Raw genomic sequence first — 17,319 nt, forward strand, 5'->3', positions numbered from 1 at the left:
TATTTTCAGAAGGCAAACATGGAATATATTTGTATATAATAACTATATTATATAATATTATAACTATGATTTCATGCATGAATACTCACCTGAAAAAAGGTTTTATTAGATATTTATATCTACAGTGTGAGCAGGTCCTTTTTGATGGAGGCCACCATGTTGAAACGCCATGTTTCTACAATAGCCCAGTGATGTGAGGAGATTGCAATTCAGTGATGACACCACTAGATGCAACTAAATTTTACACACTGGACCTTTAAATGTGTGAGGGTGAAGTAGTAGGACAGTTAAAAGATAGAGGAGTCATGATGTCCTGACAGAAAATGCACAATAATTACATTACAAGCTAAACAAAATGTGACAAACTGAAGTAAAAACGCCACACACACACACACACACACACACACACACACACACACACACACACACATTCCATACAGGGCTGGGTCAGTTACAGGAACATTATGGTGATTATCCTTTGGGGAAATACTCTTTAACAACCTCTGCCACTCTGTGGTTCTCCATGAACTGGTGGAACTGAAAGGTGAGCCGGGACATTATTCTTTCTCTCTGCACCATTCCCTCCCTCAGTCTCATGTTCCTCGCTGAAAAAGTGCAGCCCTGAAGAAAGAAAACAACACATGAAAACACAGCATTGGGTAGCTTCAGTCTGACTCCCTCCTCCTCCTCCTCCTCTTCCTCCTCTTCCTCCTCCTCCCCTGGTGGCAGATGGGATATTGAACTCAGACTGGCTCTTGCCCCTGGGGATTGGGGATTGAGGGGGGGGGGGGGGGGGGGGGGGATCAGCAACTTATGGTAATGTGGTGTAATTAGGAAAGCCAGCTTTCTGACTCTCTTTTATTGTTTCCGCCCCTCTCTCTTGTATGTGGCAGAGTGTGACTAAAGCTGGTTAAGATCAATCTGGAGGTTACAGGGTTTGAACTCATCTTGGTGAACCAAAGGGGGGGAGTAGATCAATCAAAATTATAAATAATTAATAGTAAGGAGGTCACAAGACCTAAGTGTAGTTCATGTCTCATACTGCTGGAAAATCAGTGTTCAGGAGTGTATGGATCTGAGGGTGAGCTGGATGGGTTCATATACCGTCCACCTTCACCCTGAATGTGTGCCGTGGTGTGGCTGAACCGAACAGAGTAACAAAAAGCAGTGTCAACAGCAAGACCTCTGGCTGTTAGGAAGTTTTGTATGGCATGTCTCATGAGGAGGAAAACGCTGCCTTCAAGTGCACTCAGGAAACGTGTGCATTGATGTGTCTTAGCTGGATATATCCTGTAACAACGTGGAGCATTCTAGTCTTTTAATTTTTGTTCATTAGAATGAAGAAAGAAGAAGAATGAATGCAAAGCAGACAATATAACACCATGTATTATTTCTCACAGTTAATATGATTGTTTTTATTACTATCATTTTAAGATTCATTCACACAATTAAAGTTTATTAAATTGATTTATTGTTTTTGCCGAAGTAGGCTACAACTTGATTTATAAGACATAAAAATTTAAACATTTCAAAGTTTTTTACAGTAGTCTGACCCGCCATAGATCCATAATCCGTGCAAGGAGTTGCCTTCTTTCCGAAGGTATTTAAACGCAGCATAAGTATCGATGCAGGCAGTTTGCGGGAGCGAGGGAGAGAGAGAGAGAGAGAGAGAGAGAGAGAGAGAGAGAGAGACATTTGAAGAAGAAGAGGGGAGGAGGAAAGAGGGGAAAGGAAGGAGGAGGAGTAGAAAGATCCGGAGAAAAAGTTTGAAAGGAAAAGAGAGACGTTTCAGTGACCGGCCCCGGTAGAAAAGGGAGTAAGTGGAGGTTGAAAACTTGAAGGCACAAACAGCTTTTTAAAGTCTCTGTGCGTGCGCGTGCGTGCGTGCGTGCGTGCGTGTGTGTGTGTGTGTGTGTGGATTTTACCGCCGCCGGGGAGCCGCTGGGCACGCGCCTGCTCCTTGTGTGTCGTTGTCGGATTAGATGAGTTTGACTTCACGATGAGGAGCGACCCTGTTCTGTTCACTTCCAACAGGGGTGAGTGGCTCCACCTGGGGCTTTTTATTATTATTCTGAATATGAAAAATGACTGTACTGTTTCATAACTCACTCACAGGACTGTTCCCGAAGTTTCTAACACGTCAGTGACGTGTTGCATGACACATATCACCTACAAAGTATGCTTCGCAGTGACCACTTGTATCCTCACCTTGTCTGCTAAGGCTGTAACGGTTTTATATCCCTCTCACATAGCACTGTAGCCTGTTTTGAATATTTTTTTCTTCTGTGATATTTATGCTTAATGTAAAATTTGGGGGGAAAAATATACATTTTGAATGTAAAACGTCATTCTGAAATTAGTTACTTTCTTTACGCGTGAATTAGCAGTCAGAGCGCGCGCGCGTTTGCACGTAGGCGCGCGCGCGCACCCACACGCGCTAAAAAATCATCCCCATTATTCTCAAAGTAGACTCTCATGTGATATTTTGTCACTACACGTTCATAAACACACTTTTTTTTTAACAGCTAGTGTGTAGGTCATCTGAATAAACATGCAGCGTTTGATATAATACATAGGAGAGAGTGGGAGGTGGGGGTTGGAGGGTGGAGAGTAGAGGGCTAGAGACTGTGGAGAGACAGTTGGCTCCTGATGGTGTCATTAGGGTTGTGGTCAGTTGTCAAGTGTGTATGTAGTATGAACTTCACGCCAAACTCCATTCCATCTTCTGGTGGCTTCAGTTCAGTGCACCAAAAAAAAAAAAAACCCAACAACAACAACACGCCTCATGAATGTGAAAGCGTTCCGAAGCTCGACCGTCTTCAGGAGTTAAGACCTTTTTAAAGCCGCGCATTCCATATAGCACTCAAACTGATTCGACTGAAACTCGCAGGCTTTAGCCCGGGATGCTCATTGCTCCTACCTACCACAGTGGAATTTTGGCGGAATGATTGCAGGATTAACGGGGAGAGCCGTGCCGAAAGACTGGACGCTTTGTTAATTGGTGCTCAGGCTGCAAATAGCAGCATCTTCACCTTCGCCGACCCCCCACTGTGTCTTCATTCACTGTGCAGCGAGCATGTGGAACATAAGCTTCTCGACATAGCTCACTCTCATGTAACTCCCATTCCTTGTTTTCTTGCATTGTGACCTTAAAAGTCTGCTTTTCATTACCTCATCATTGCTAGACAGCGGATCCGGATACATCAACAACTCGCATTATCTCGTACTCACTCACTGTAACATGAAATAAGGGTCTCTGCTAAACACAGAGGTTCTGTCCTTGTCCCCACATGACCTGCATGATCAGGAGAAAGGTAGACCTGCCACTCTTTTTTTGGGGGGTTTGGATCACACTTCCAGTTGCACTTGCAACCTGTATTCATATTCCATCCATCACAGTAGCTCCATTGATAAAAGTAATTCCTCCACTTTAGTTTATTTTCTATCAGGTTTCAGGGTTTTTTTTTTTAATCTACCAGTCCAGGTCAACATCGGGGTAACTCCAACACTGCGGCCAAAGGTTTCCCAACACGACCCTGGAATGACAACACAAATGCTTCTTATCTGTAACGTCTCCACATCGTAGCAGCGGACGGAGTCCTACAACAACAGGACCTCTGCATAGCAGCTGCAGGGTATCAGGTAGCCCCCGGCGGCGCTTCTCTGCCTGGCATTTGGCGAGGCTCTGACAGACGTCCATTGTGTGAAGGGTTTGTAATCACATGGCAGTGGCGCACGAGAATGCGGCAGACCGTGTTTTGGTTTTGGATTTGGACAAGGGGTTTAACCAGTGTGAGTTTAAGACAGCCGGTACGCAGTTAAACCCTGGTTTAACGGAAACTCGGAGTAGTTTTAGACAGTCTTGTGCTCTGTGAATGTTATTGCTGTGGTAAAGCAGTTGATTTCTTTAACCATTTCCACGCATAATTAATATCCACCATGTACCGTGGAGAAATGTGCTCAATCTTGGTGCTTCCATTCAAATGAACGAGCTATCGTGCAAACCTTTTCAGTTCAAGCCCGACTCATGTACTCATCTGTTGGACTTTGACTTGCTTTTCTTTCCCCGCTGACTCAAGCGGGTGGTGCAAAAACAGCGGGCTACTTTGGTGAGTCTTTCACTGGAGCTCGAGAGCTCTCCCACTTACGGGTGGGGGGGCATGTTTTGGGGGACAAAAAAATGCAAGTGTTTAAGTGTTTATTACCGTTTATTATTGCAGCTTTTCCTCACGGAAACCCTGAGTCTACGAGCAATTAATCGGGGGGTGTGTGATGTGGGCTGAACGAGTACATGGTGTCACCGTTCTGGCCCACTTGGACCATTTGGTTGTACTTTAGAGTTTTGAGGGTCGCTTTGCCTCAGAAAGCCTGTTTGCCCACGATGATGATTAAACTTTAAAAGCTTTCAGACGTGAAAGCCCCTCCTTTTTTTTTAGTGGTGGTGGTGGTGGGCGACGGATCCTAGAAGTGGAGAGGAGAGATGAGGAGAAATGAGTTTGTAATCTCTCCCTCCTTCCCTCCAAAGCCGGCCTGTCAGTATGCTGGCATGCGGGAACAGAGACTTTAATTTCAAGCCGACTAATCACAGCCCTTGCGGCCTTCCCCCTGTGTCAATATCCATCTGGAAAAACACAGGGAGAAGGAAGGGGAGCTCAGCCCGAGCTCGAGCACAATTCAGAAGACCCCCGTGCCAAATGGGACAATTTCATATGGCTGAAATGCATCAACCCAGCATCTACTGCCTCAGAATGTAAAATAGTTTAGCCTTGGCACTGATGGTTACCGTGGTAATTTAGGTCCATTAAGGGAGGATGACTTCAGATGAGCCTCACCAGGTATCTTTAATAGGCTTATTGTTGTAATAGGATGAGCCTGTTGTCTTGGAAAAAGCCTTTAGCATTACAAGAGCAAAGCTCTTTGTGGTCTGTCACGATGGGGAGGAGGGGTCGTGGTGGCACGCAGCAAGAGGTCTCCAAAGATTAAGAGAGACCTCCTGTAGGGAGCGCAACAACAACAAAGAACAGCTTTGGACTAATTGATGCCCTCGCGAACACGCTACATGCACATGTTTGCGTGTGTTTACGCGCCGTCCTGACTTGTGTTTGGATGTGTCATTTAGCCACACACACACACACGCTTACACTCACACACACGTGTGCCCATGTGGGTGTGTCCGGTGTGTTGGGGGTGGGGGGTTTACTGTGGTCTGGTACTGTGGGCGGGATATAATGGGGGTTGATAGATGAAAAGGCTCAGAGCTGTCACTCACTGTCAGGAGCATCTAAACATAAGACGGCAGTGGCACGAGAACAGAAGAACGAGTGAGCCAGCTCTGTTTCTCTCTGCGCTCACACTGACTTGTCCCTGCAGATCAGACCTTCCTGTAGGTGTTTGTAAAGATGGGGTTAAATACACTCCTCTGCAACAGACGGGAACTTGTGTGAAGTGAATTCAGCAAAAAGTGTATGGGCTGGCAGAAAGCCAGCATATTATAGATGAATGTAGACCCAGTGTGACGGATTCATATTAGGGACGACTTTATGTCTCTCTGTTCGAATACCTCAACTCATGATACCTGCAGAAACCTGATCTCTGTGGACAGATATCTGCATACGAATCTCTGCAAAAGCATCTACAGAAATCTGGACACTGGATTCTGTTTTTAGTCCCAGTGGTTTCATATGCAAAAGAGGTGGAACCAAGCAGCAACCTCTGTGTCTTTTAAAGTGAAGCCAATGCTGAAGTGCCAAAAACTGCAGTTCCTCAAACGCCCACTTGAGGCTGGCTCCAGCATGAGTCAGTCTCCATAAGTCCCCATGTCCAAATGTCCAACTTCACAGCAGAAATAAACATGTTTACAGCCTGGTACAAAAAACTGTTTTGGTCTCTATAGCTAATTTCCTCGTTAATGAAAACTGTACTGAGGTTAAATACAACTCATATCATCACATGGTATTAAGACTTAAAGTTATGCAGAATTAAGATTGACAGGTGGGTGTCATTACAGATGGCTTGTTTGAACACCTCATCACGTCATTCATCCCCCCTCAGGTCTGATCCACGTCTTTGCCCATTTCTAGATTAACCGGGAGTGCACTGACAAGTTGGCATCAGCCAGAGCCACCACACGGGCGACGTCACGCTTACGCTGTCCATTCTTTAAACTATTATTTGGTGGGACGCACAGGCCAAACTGTCAGAACTCACCAGCTGTCATTGTTTGGCGATGATTAAAAGCTTAAAAATCTGATATGCAGATATGTGTTTATAGAGATGTGTCTTCCTTTCTGTTATCACATATCAAGTTACTAATCAGACAGACAATGCAGAGGAAGCCCTGATATCCATCTTCAGATATCCGCTGGCTACACCAGAAACGGAAACATTAGCTGTTGGCATCAGAGATTGACAGAAACATCTTCCTGATTGTAAAAATCTGCATATTGCCATGCATGGAACTGATTTTTTTACGTAATCTAGCATGAGCTGACAGCAGAGACACATTCACATGTGGATTCATAATAACATCAACAAAGAGTCTTAATGAAGCGTAGCTCAGTCGACTCCTATCCGGTGGATCAGATGGATGCATCCACAGTTTGTAATTATTCCAGTATCTTGCAGTGTCATCAGCAGGTCAATATATGATCCCAGGATGGCTTTGCAGCTTCCACAACCTCACTAATGAAAAAGTTCTGTAAAGTCTTTTCTCACACCCAGCCAGCTACCATTCCAATCAAGGAAACCACACGTCCTCCATTCCCACTAGATCACATCCCATAGCTGGGGCTTACACGCCCCTCCTCTTCAGCCCATCTCCCTCTGCTTGGCCTGCGGTTTTTAGCCGCACACCCTCTAATTATCTTTTTAAAAGAGATACCAAAGGGAGCATCATCGCCCTCCCCAAATTCTATCCCTCTATTGGACGATGCATCTTCCTCCCGCCCTGTTTCCGCCTCCTCTCTCACATCTTCTGTAAACCTCCATCAGCGCTGCCCTATCCCTCCATCTCTAACCCTTTCTTCTTCTCCTCCCCGCCTTCAGATCAGGCCTGTGCACATGTGTATTTGCGGTCGGGGAAACATCTGCTCGTACGGTAAACCACCTGTACTGTTCGATAGCAATCAGCCCCGCTCTGTGATGTTTGCTTGGCATGTCCAATGGAACGAAGAAAACACACAGACCTCATAATTACAGACCTGAGAAACGGGGAGAGAGCGAGACAGCTTGTCTTTCATCATAAACTAATGCAGCATCGCCCGTCCTCTGATCTGTTCATAACTCTCCCTCTCTCTCTTGGTGTACGTCCAAGTCAAGGCTTTACGAAGCCTTTATGAAACATTTATGACGAGAGGTCAAATTGCACGGCTTCCACAGTTTTTAACCTAACCAAATGTAGCAGTGCAAAAAAAAACAGAGCGTTATGAAGCTCTAAGCGAAGGTTCAAAAAAGGCCTGCAGCTAAACATTTTCATTCTTGAATAATCTCCTGACCATTGTCACGCTGTCAACACATTATTTGTTAGAAATGTCAGAAAACGCTGATCACAGAGCAGCAGAGCACGAAGTGACGTCGTCAAGAGGACTGAAGAAAACATCTGAGAAGCAGAAATCAGACACTCTGGTGGACACTCGATTAATAAAATAGTTCATTTTAATCTGATCATTGTGTATCCAGATCAAAAGTCTAAAAACCAAAGATAATGAGTTGAGTTTTAGTAGCTGCTCTGGAGCTTTTAATCAGTTTTCTGGGGACGTCCTGTCTTGAGTTTAATCTCGATTTGGGAGATCCATTTATTAGCTTTTCTAGAGCTTTCACATGTCATCACATGATCTTCATCAGCAAAGATATTCAAAATATAAATGCATAAAACAGCAAATAAGCATAAACAAATGCTGATGTTTGAGAAGCTGGATGAATAGTTCAGACATTGTTGCTCCGCTGTTATTGCTGATGAATAATATAATAGAATAAGTGTATTTAGCTGGAATGTAGACAGCAGACAGTATTCCTGTGTGTGTGTGTGTGTGTGTGTGTGTGTGTGTGTAGGTTGCTTGTGTAAATGTGTCTGCTGTGTTTTGGCGGCTCACTGGAGGCAGTAACCAAAACGATGCCAGACCATAAACCGACCTCAATTAACGAAAACCGCCATCTTACTGTAACACTCAGCCCACAGGCCAATTAAGTTTCCCAGAGCCACAGAAAGTGCTCACCGAAGATGATCGGGCGGTTGACTCATTAAGCGGTTTGGGCTTTCGCGTGCATCCGTCGGCTACGTCAGCAGACTGTTGCACCTGGGCGGAGGGCAACAGAAAAGGTGGCACTCATTTGTCCGGACGTCCTATCTTGCCAATTTCCCAAACAGATCCAGTGTCAGCTTTTAATTAAGTCTGGCTTTGCGTGCAGCAGAGACGACACGCCACCCGCTGATCCGTCCTCAGATGTGGACTTGAAGACACTTGCGAGCTTTTGCTGTAACAAATGGCCTCCTCTAATTATATTCCAGAAATAACCACCTGAACAGGTCATTTAGTCCAGACTGGATCGTGTTTGTAGGAAAACACACAAGGGAAGTGAAGCTTCCCATCATGCTCTGGGTGATTTAAATGGATTAGATAGAGAGTCAGTCAGTACTGTAGATGTGTTTGAAACAGTACGGAGTGTGAACAGACAATAATGAGTTGGATTACTGTGGATGCCTACAGTGCTATGATGATGAGGCAACGTCTGAAGTTTGATTTGTGATTTGGTGGGCGTTTGTATCCGTATTCTCACGGGACTAATATCAGCTTCTTAGAAAAGATTTAGAAAATCCCCTCCCACGTATGTTTCGCTTTCACACCACGCCGCTTTAAATGGACCAGAGTTCGTTTGGGCAAGTGTGAAAGCTCATCTGAACTCTGGTCAGCATGAAAACACGTAAGTGAACCCTGGTGCTGTTCCAACCAAAGATCAGAAAGCCAATCGATGAGCTGGGTTTTCTTCTTCATGGTGCTTTTTTTTCTTCCTAGTCAGTGCTTGTTTTGGGCAATACCGCCCCCAAACACGTAGCTGCTGGAACTGCATGACATTGTCCAGGTGGTTTGATCTGCTTTCAGTGTGTGCGGTGTAAAAGTGAATCAAACCAAATGAAGGTGGAAGTTTGTCAGCATTCCCCGCCCAATCAAACCGAGTCCCCCGGACTATCCTGATGTGAAAGAAACATCAGTCTGTCTTTTCCTCAAATTGACTGACATGGATATAATGTCAACACTCTGTCTAAGAAAATCTAGCGCAGAATAACAGGTGAGCCCGCTGAAAAACAGAAATGTTGGACAACATCAGAACTTTCATTTATGACCTGAGAAGAGGCAGACCTGCACGGAGGAAGCAAGCAACCTAAATCATCAATGGCTTATTCACATGGAACTCACACCTCTGTATTCGGTGAAATATGGTGGTGGCCCTTGGCTCCACAGGTAGGACTAGTCCGTATCACTGTAAAGAGCCGTTCTTGGTGAAGAAGAACGTGATACCGAATCAAGCAAAACTGCGTTGGAGGGAACGTTTTCTCACAGCACTGCCAGAAGAAAATGAGAAGTGATGCTCGTTGGCTTTCGGTGTTGCGAGTCTGCAGTCCTGGGCTAAGCCTCCGAGACCTTCACCATGTTTGCAAACTCTCACTTATCCAAGCAAACCCACGGAGAGCCTGCGATGATTGATGAAGAGCAGCACGGCTTTATGACGAGGATGGCTTGTAATTAGCAGGACACATTTTCTCAAGGGAAAAACCAACGTGTGAACTCAGTGAGAGAAACTGGATTTACTTTAATGATGTGTGTGTGTGTGTGTGTGTGTGTGTGTGTGTGTGTGTAGAACCACAGATATTCCACACTTAAATCATGACGCACAGTCTTTTAAGCTTTGTGTATGTGTGTGTGTGTGTATGCCCCAGACTCAACACATCCCTGAGGTTGGTAAAGATGGTTATAAGGAACACACACCTGAAGGTGGGATAGTGTGCTGTCAATCACGACAGATGTATTCTGGGAAGAGGGGCAGAGAACCCGCCTCCCTCCAACTTGGCTAAGCATTTTTCCACCGACAACAACAACAGAGCCTCGGGGTCTCGAATTCCACTCCGAGACCCAAACATGACCCCGTTGCCTTCTCATAAACACACACACACACACACACACACACACACACACACACACCTCACCCAGGAAAGCCCCCTTTGTTCTGAGCTCCGGGAAGTGTGAATACCTCGTCGTGCAAACATCCCTCTGACATGTCGAGGTGTTTTTAGTGGCTTTGTGTTTGTGCGCGTGCGTCCGCAGGCGCGGGGATTAATAGTTTTTTTTGGAAAGGGCTCCTATCATTTGTCATGCAAGCCCAGTGTTGACACAGTAAATGTGGTTAGAGGCAAATTACACTGCTGAGAATACTGCTCATGTAAACATAATGGAAAGTATATGCGAGACAACTGACCCCCCCCCCCCCAAAAAAAAAAATGTATTTGCGCCGAACGCAAGCACATTTTCCAGTGCGGTGCGATCGGAGCGAAGGATTCCACAAAGAGAGGGAAAGAATAGAGAGACGGGAGGTGAACGGAGGAGGAGAAGGAGGAGCAGGACAGGTTTTTGAAGACAGGGCGTGGGTTGTTTGTTTGCACGACGAGGTACTTTTGTGCTCGCCCTTGGGTCTTGTTCGAGGGTGGTCCTTCTCTCTCCGTGCCACTTGATTTTCCTTCGCCGACTCCAGAGAGTTTGCTTTAGAGTTTAATGACACACACACACACACACACACACACACACACACACAGTTAGTCTTCTGACCACCCCAGTAGAGGTAAAGTATTGCACAGGTTGCACAAAGCTCTATGAAAGACTAAATGGAGCAGTAAAGAGAGCTTGGCTGTTCTTGGTGTAGTATAAAAACAGGCATGGTGAAATAGATCCAGGGTGTGTGTGCGTGTGTGTGTGCATGTGTGTGTGTGCGTGTGTGTGTGTAGCTTTACGGCGGGGATGTGCCTCTGCTTTGAGGATTTGTTCTCCTTTAAATAGAGAGTGCCTGACGTGACCGATGATGCTTCCGTCTTCCATCATCTGACCGTGAAGAGTGGAGATGCCTCGTGATGCTGTTGGGCTCTTCTTGTTTCAGTGTTTGAAGACTTCACGATAACTCTGGTTTATTACGAGTTGTCTTGTTATTGCAGTTTTTAATATCAGTCTTAGATGCGTAAGTTTTGGTTGGACAACAATAAAAAGCTTGAAACGACAGAGGCGGCTACTGCTTTAACACCTCTGAATGAGTGCTGCTGATCAAAGTCCAGACCCGTGGTATGGTCTCGCGTTTGATACATATTTAGTTTGCAGGATCAGCAGCGATAAACGGTTACATATACAGTGTGTTGTTACAGGGCTGCAACAAGCCGCAGCCTCTGTGGCTGTGAAGTGAATCCAAAAACTGCAGTTCCTTAAACATCCACTTGAGGCTGGTTCCAGAAGATGGATTATTTGAGCACTCTGGCATCATTCAGCCCGCCTCCGATGATCCACTTAGATTAGCTGGTAGGCCAAAACTTTATCTTTGGCTGCAACCAAAAATTCTTGACATTATCAAATCATCTGCACATTATTTTCTCCATTAATCATTTTGCTTCAAACCAACAGTTCCAAAAGCTCAAACATATTTCAGAGGCCTAAAACCAGCAAACGTTTCCTCTTAAAAAGTGACTCAAATGATGAATCATGATGAAAACAATGGATATAAAATGACATATGACATGATAGAAGACGTCTACTCCTTCTCTTAAAGGGCCAGTGCGTGGGATTTAGTGACATCTAGCAGTGCTTTGCTGCAGTGTCTCCTTCATGGTGAATCTGAAACTTTAGTGGACGGTTCAAATCATCACCCAGACTTTATGGGCGACACACCCCCTACAGCGATAATCTGCTGCCACAACAGCCTCCATTCTTTGGAAGGCTGCTCCCATTCATTAGTATGAGTGAGGTCCAGCGCTGAGGCTCAGCTCGCAGTCAGCATTCCAGTTCGTCCCAAAGATGATCGTCACCACAGTGAGAGAAGCAGAACCATCAAATCCGTCTTACTCTTGTCTCTACACTCGCCCGGCTGCTCTCCCTCTCCTGTAGGGTAATCACATTATGCGAGGAATGTGTGAAAGCAGTCGCGTGTCCGCCCTCAGAGCTGCCGTCCAAAAGCTGTCCTGAATATGAGTTACGGTTGCCCTGGAAACACGATGTAAACGCTCTTTGGAAGAATTCATTTTTTAAAAACGGAGACACTCGGATGAAAAGTTTTTGGATGGACCTCCTCCGTCACGTGCCAGCTACTGTCAGTCTCACCTTTTGCTGGTTAAAGAGCAGATACCTGTGTGACGGGCAGAGTGAGTTATGGTCAGGCATGGTAGCAAGAACATCTCGTCCCTGCAGAAAACTTATTGGTACATTCTAATCCACAAGCGGAGTCCGTCCAGCAAAGGTGGTTAGTTTTAGGCTGCCGGGACATTTAGCACTCAGGTCAAATCAGTACACCTCCTGCGCGTCGAGAAAAAATGTTGACTGAGCTGATTTGATATGATTATGTAAAGAACAACAGCTGGCCTTGGCAGGGGTGGATCGCTTTGCCAACAGGAATGAATCTTAGCGTACAAGCACGAGATTCAAGATAAAAACAAGCTGGAAGAAAGACGCAAAACATCCAGCGTCTGTGTTTTGATACGCATCGTGCCGCCTCTGTGTCCTCGAGGATACTCGTTTTGGATTTCCACGCGTCTGACAGCCTGTGAGGTATGTTGATTTTGGACGTCTGCATGGTCAGCAGCAGATTTTCTTCTAGTTTTCATGGGGGAAAAAAAAATCCAGGTAGTTTTGTACACTTGTGGCAAAACATTTGATCTTCTTAGCACAGTTTAATGTGCTACTTCATTGATTTATTGACTGTTTGTTGGGGGTCTAAAAGAGAATGTTAGTGAGAATGAGCGAGAGTCCGTGGTGACATATTTAAATGTTTTCATGGTTCCCACAAGTCCTTGAAATCCTTAAAAGTTTGTGCATTTGAAGTCAGGAGGATCAAGACCTTGAGAGTTTTTGAAAATAGACATTAAGTGTTTTTTTTTATTACAGAACGTGTTCTGTGTTCGGCTAGTTCTCAATGTTAAAGTCTCAATTAACCATGTCTCACTATGCCGTGTTGTGAAGCCGGGCCTGGAAAGTGCTTGTAAAGTCCTTGAATTTGATGTTTAAGCTCTTTCTGCTTAAAAATGAACTCAATGTAATAATGGAATTTAAAATATTTGCCAGCTCGTTTGCTCTTTATAGAGTAATTAATGAACTGGTGCTGTGCTGTGTCTTGTGTCAGATGTTTCACACGTTGTGACTTAATCTTTAACATCACCATGCGAGCATTAAACTTATCTGTTCCTTTACGTGTCAAAAAGCACCCCTCAGCTCTCGATTCTTGTCCTGACCTTTGACCTCTCTCTGAACACTTTGGAATAGTATGTAGCCTCAACAGAAAATGGACCTGAGCCTGTTTTCCCATAGATCACAGGAGATGAATCAATCAAAATAAAGGCATCGTCTTATCTCCTCTCCTCTCCTGTCCTCTCCTCTCCTGTCCTGTCCTGTCCTCTCCTCTCCTCTCCTCTCGCCTCTCCTCTCTCCTCTCCTCTCCTCTCCTCCTCAGTGCGGTGTCATCACCTTCGATACAATCGGATGTTGACAGGAAGCTTGAGTTGCAGCAAACACAGGCCAGCACTCTCAGTTGGAGATGTGTGTGTGTGTGTGTGTTATCTGAGCGAGCGAATTACACTGCTGAACTCGACGCGATGCCATCTGTATCACAACAAGCTCTCAGAGATGACTGAGTGGGCGTGTTTGGAGAGCACTACACACACACATGCCTTGGCTTCTGCTATATTTGGTTTCCCTATGTTTGTTTGGCCAGCAGCTGTAACTCTGCAGCAGTCTGTCAGGTGGGTTGGCAGGTCCGACCGCGCTGAGCCGGTTCTGAAGCTCCGTTTTGTTTCATGATTGATTGACTGACTGTTTTCCATCTGTACCTGGCTGCCCATGCGTCTGTTACATAAGCATGTTTTGTTTTTGTTCGGTGTCTGTTTAATGTCGGATTAGAGCGCTTTAAGTGAAACATGCGGGACATTAGCAGTGATTAATGAGCAGCGCGGTCACCGTGTGGTTTGTTGTAACAGGTTACACATAATTCATAAGTCTGCTAAACATTGTAGAAACGTTCTGATAACTTTTCTTTTTCTTCCTCGTTCTGATTCCTGATCCTGTCTGAATGCGCCCTAGTCATCAGTTCCCGTTGTGTATAATATATATCTAATATATATTGTGTGTGTGTTTGTGCTGCAGCGATGGAGGAGCTGGTGTGTGAGCTTCGTCTGTTCCTGGACCTGCTGGACAGGGAGTATCTGAGCGCCGGGGTTCGAGAGAGGAAGATGCACCTCTCCAACATCCTGCACAGAGTGCTCTCTGAAAAAGGTGAGATCATTTGCCCTCACTGCACTGTGAATCCAACTCGTCAGTTAGATTATTGCTCAGACCCGGACACGGTGAAGCAGTCTGGATGAACAGAATAAAAACAAACAAACCTGTTCACATCATGTAGCAGCACAGATGAAAGGTCGCTGACCTCCACTTTGTCCTCAACGCCCAGGCAACTAAAACTAAAACTCAACAGCAAATTGACAACTATTTTTAATGATGTGTGATTGAAAGACAAACATTCTCTTGTTTTAAAGATTTAAGAAAAAAAAACCTAAACTGGACTTTCTCAGAGAGAGAAAGAGTCTTGTGTTAAACGCTGCATTGACGGGAAGTCTTACCTTTTTCTAGAGTTCTAGAATTCCCCACACTGTAAAACTCTAATGAGTTGAAACAGTTTAAATCAGCAGTATGATTATAAATATGAATTCCCCCCTTGTTTTAATTTGTCTGGAATATGGAAGTCTTTAGCTGCCAATATTCAAATGAAATCATTTTTATAAGAGGTGAGTTTAAAATTACGACTGAATTCAAATCCAAATGGAAAAGGTCTGTTTGTAATTTCATTTTCCCAGTTTAGGTCGCTCATAGTCTGCCAGAAAAGTCCGTTTTATATTCAGTCTGAGTGTTTTTCTGTCATTTTTATTTTTTACTTAGAATTAGATGCAGCTCGGAAAAGCGTCTCTCTCTCGCTATCCATGTAAAATATACATATAACCTATAGGCTCAGGGCAATCCAGACTTTTCTCGTCTGTCGTTCCCCGTTGGTGGAACGTCCTACCCAGCTCTTCAGAGAGTACCTCCTCTCCTTCAGGTTAGGGTTTGGATAAAAGTGTCAGCTAAATGACTAAATGTGGGTGTAGCTTCATGTGATTTTCTGTCCTTCTCAGAGCCTTCATTCAAGTCTGAGATCCACAGTGGTCTGCCGGCACCACCTCAGATGCCCCTGCCTGAGATCCCTCACCCCTGGCTGGTAAGACCTCACAGTGATTACTCCTCCTGAAGAGTTACAGTCATAATAACCATCGTTCTTCATCTTCACTTACAGACGTCATCTTAGTTACACCACTTGTTTTGTAGAATCTACTCACACCCCGTTGTATTGTATTCTGAGCGAGACACAAATGTAAGTGCTTAGTTGTTGTTATGGGAACACTGACAAATTGTGATTGGAGTGATGTAACGCTGATGACTTGCAGTCATGTGTCTCTGGGTGTGATATTCTCATGGCATTGTTTATAAGACATGAGACGCAGCACACACAGAGGACAAATTAGAGACACACCACTCCATATTATAAACATGAAAGCTGGAATCGTCACAATAACCCTGACTCAGTCTTCTCATGCTCGTGATCACAAAGTCCAGAAAAGGCTGGAAATTAGAGCTCGATTCAAGATAAGTTTGCCAAACGCCGCATCATGCAAGCTTTGAAGTGAAACCTGCGTGACACAGACTGGGCTGGCTGAACTTTTCAAGTCTTAAATCGTGTTTGTATCGAAATCATTTCATATGTGGAGAGTTAGGGGAGACAGAAGGGAATAAAATGCCATTACAGTGACTTTCACTTCGGCTTTGTAAGAAAAGAAACCAAAGTTTGAATGTCTGAGAACTCATCGGGATCATTCTCATGTGAGTTAACACAAGACTGCAACTTTCCAGCATTTAGCTTATTGACACACTTCTCACCAGTTCACGTGTGTCTTCTTCAGTGTTCAAAAATAAACTGTGACGTCAGTCTTCCTCTCTTTTATCAAACTTTGCTAAACTCCTTGATTCCAAAATAGTTGTGACTCGTAAAAATGTAAATAAAAACAGAACGCAATGATCTGCAGATCATTTTTTGACCCGTATTCAGTTAAAGCACTGCACAAAGACACAGAGATGAAATGTTAAAGCTGACTAACTTTATTGTTTTTTTGTAAATGTTCACTCATTCACAAGTTAGGACAGGAGAAACAGAAGACATGACAAAAAGTGCATCACTTTTACTAATGTGAACATTGTCGACACCGTGAAGCTGATGTAAGGTGACGAGCAGCATCAGTTTGAGTCAATCATCTGACCGCAGCAGAAAATATCAAGCTATCTATCAATGTGGGTCGCTCACGTCTAGACAGAAAGGGTCAAATCGAAACACATCACAGCTATTTTATCCACATAACTGCCAGATTTAGTAACAGAGCGGGACGTGGAGGCCATGTGCGATGTGTTTGAGGCTGTTTTTACAGTGTCTTGTTAAGCAGTAGGAGGGCTCGTCATGGCTTCAATGTGTTTTCCTGTCGCACACAGTGCCCTCATCACCCTGACAGTCACTGAGCGCTGCAACGTCTCCATTAGAGCAATTATCTGTGTGTGTAAGCTATATAGAGGGAGTGATATGAGGAGGATGGATGTGTAAAGAGACCCAGTGTGAGGGAGTGTGTGTGTGTCATTAATGTCAGAGCAGATGCCCCTGATGGAAAGCAGGTGGCCGCGATGGCTCGCAAAGCCTTCTCACCATAACAATAAGCCACAACACCTTGTTCTACATCCTCTCATGCACGCACACACACACACTCACACACACATGAAAACACACTGAGGCACAAGGCCTTACAGTGCAGTTTGTAATTAGAACCAGTCCACCAGCCTCAGCCTCCTCCGGTGACCCCAGTGTGTGTCTGGAAATCACAGCCGAGGTTTTCCCGGAAAACTAGATGCGAGAGGAGGAGTGAGGAGGAGTGATGTCTTATGTAGCAACTTTTGGATAGCAGAGTTGTTACTGTCGGAGTTTAGATAAAGTTGCTAAGTCAGGTGTTGATCACCG

General features: G+C 44.8%; 1 protein-coding gene across 2 annotated transcripts in view; it reads left to right on the forward strand.

Moving 5' to 3' along the window:
* Positions 1–1,702: 1,702 nt before the first annotated feature.
* afap1 (actin filament associated protein 1) overlaps positions 1,703–17,319 on the forward strand; it is a 47,189-nt gene continuing 31,572 nt past the window's right edge. The window contains exons 1-3 of one of the 2 annotated variants that reach the window (XM_019275490.2): positions 1,703–2,036; positions 14,379–14,507; positions 15,401–15,483. In XM_019275490.2, coding sequence (XP_019131035.1) covers positions 2,000–2,036; positions 14,379–14,507; positions 15,401–15,483 — 249 coding nt within the window. In that variant the 5' untranslated portion in view covers positions 1,703–1,999. The remainder of the gene's footprint in view (positions 2,037–14,378; positions 14,508–15,400; positions 15,484–17,319) is intronic. The other variant, XM_019275491.2, reaches the window with a different exon arrangement.

Source organism: Larimichthys crocea, chromosome XIV, assembly GCF_000972845.2.
Source record: "Larimichthys crocea isolate SSNF chromosome XIV, L_crocea_2.0, whole genome shotgun sequence".
NCBI lineage: Eukaryota > Metazoa > Chordata > Actinopteri > Sciaenidae > Larimichthys > Larimichthys crocea.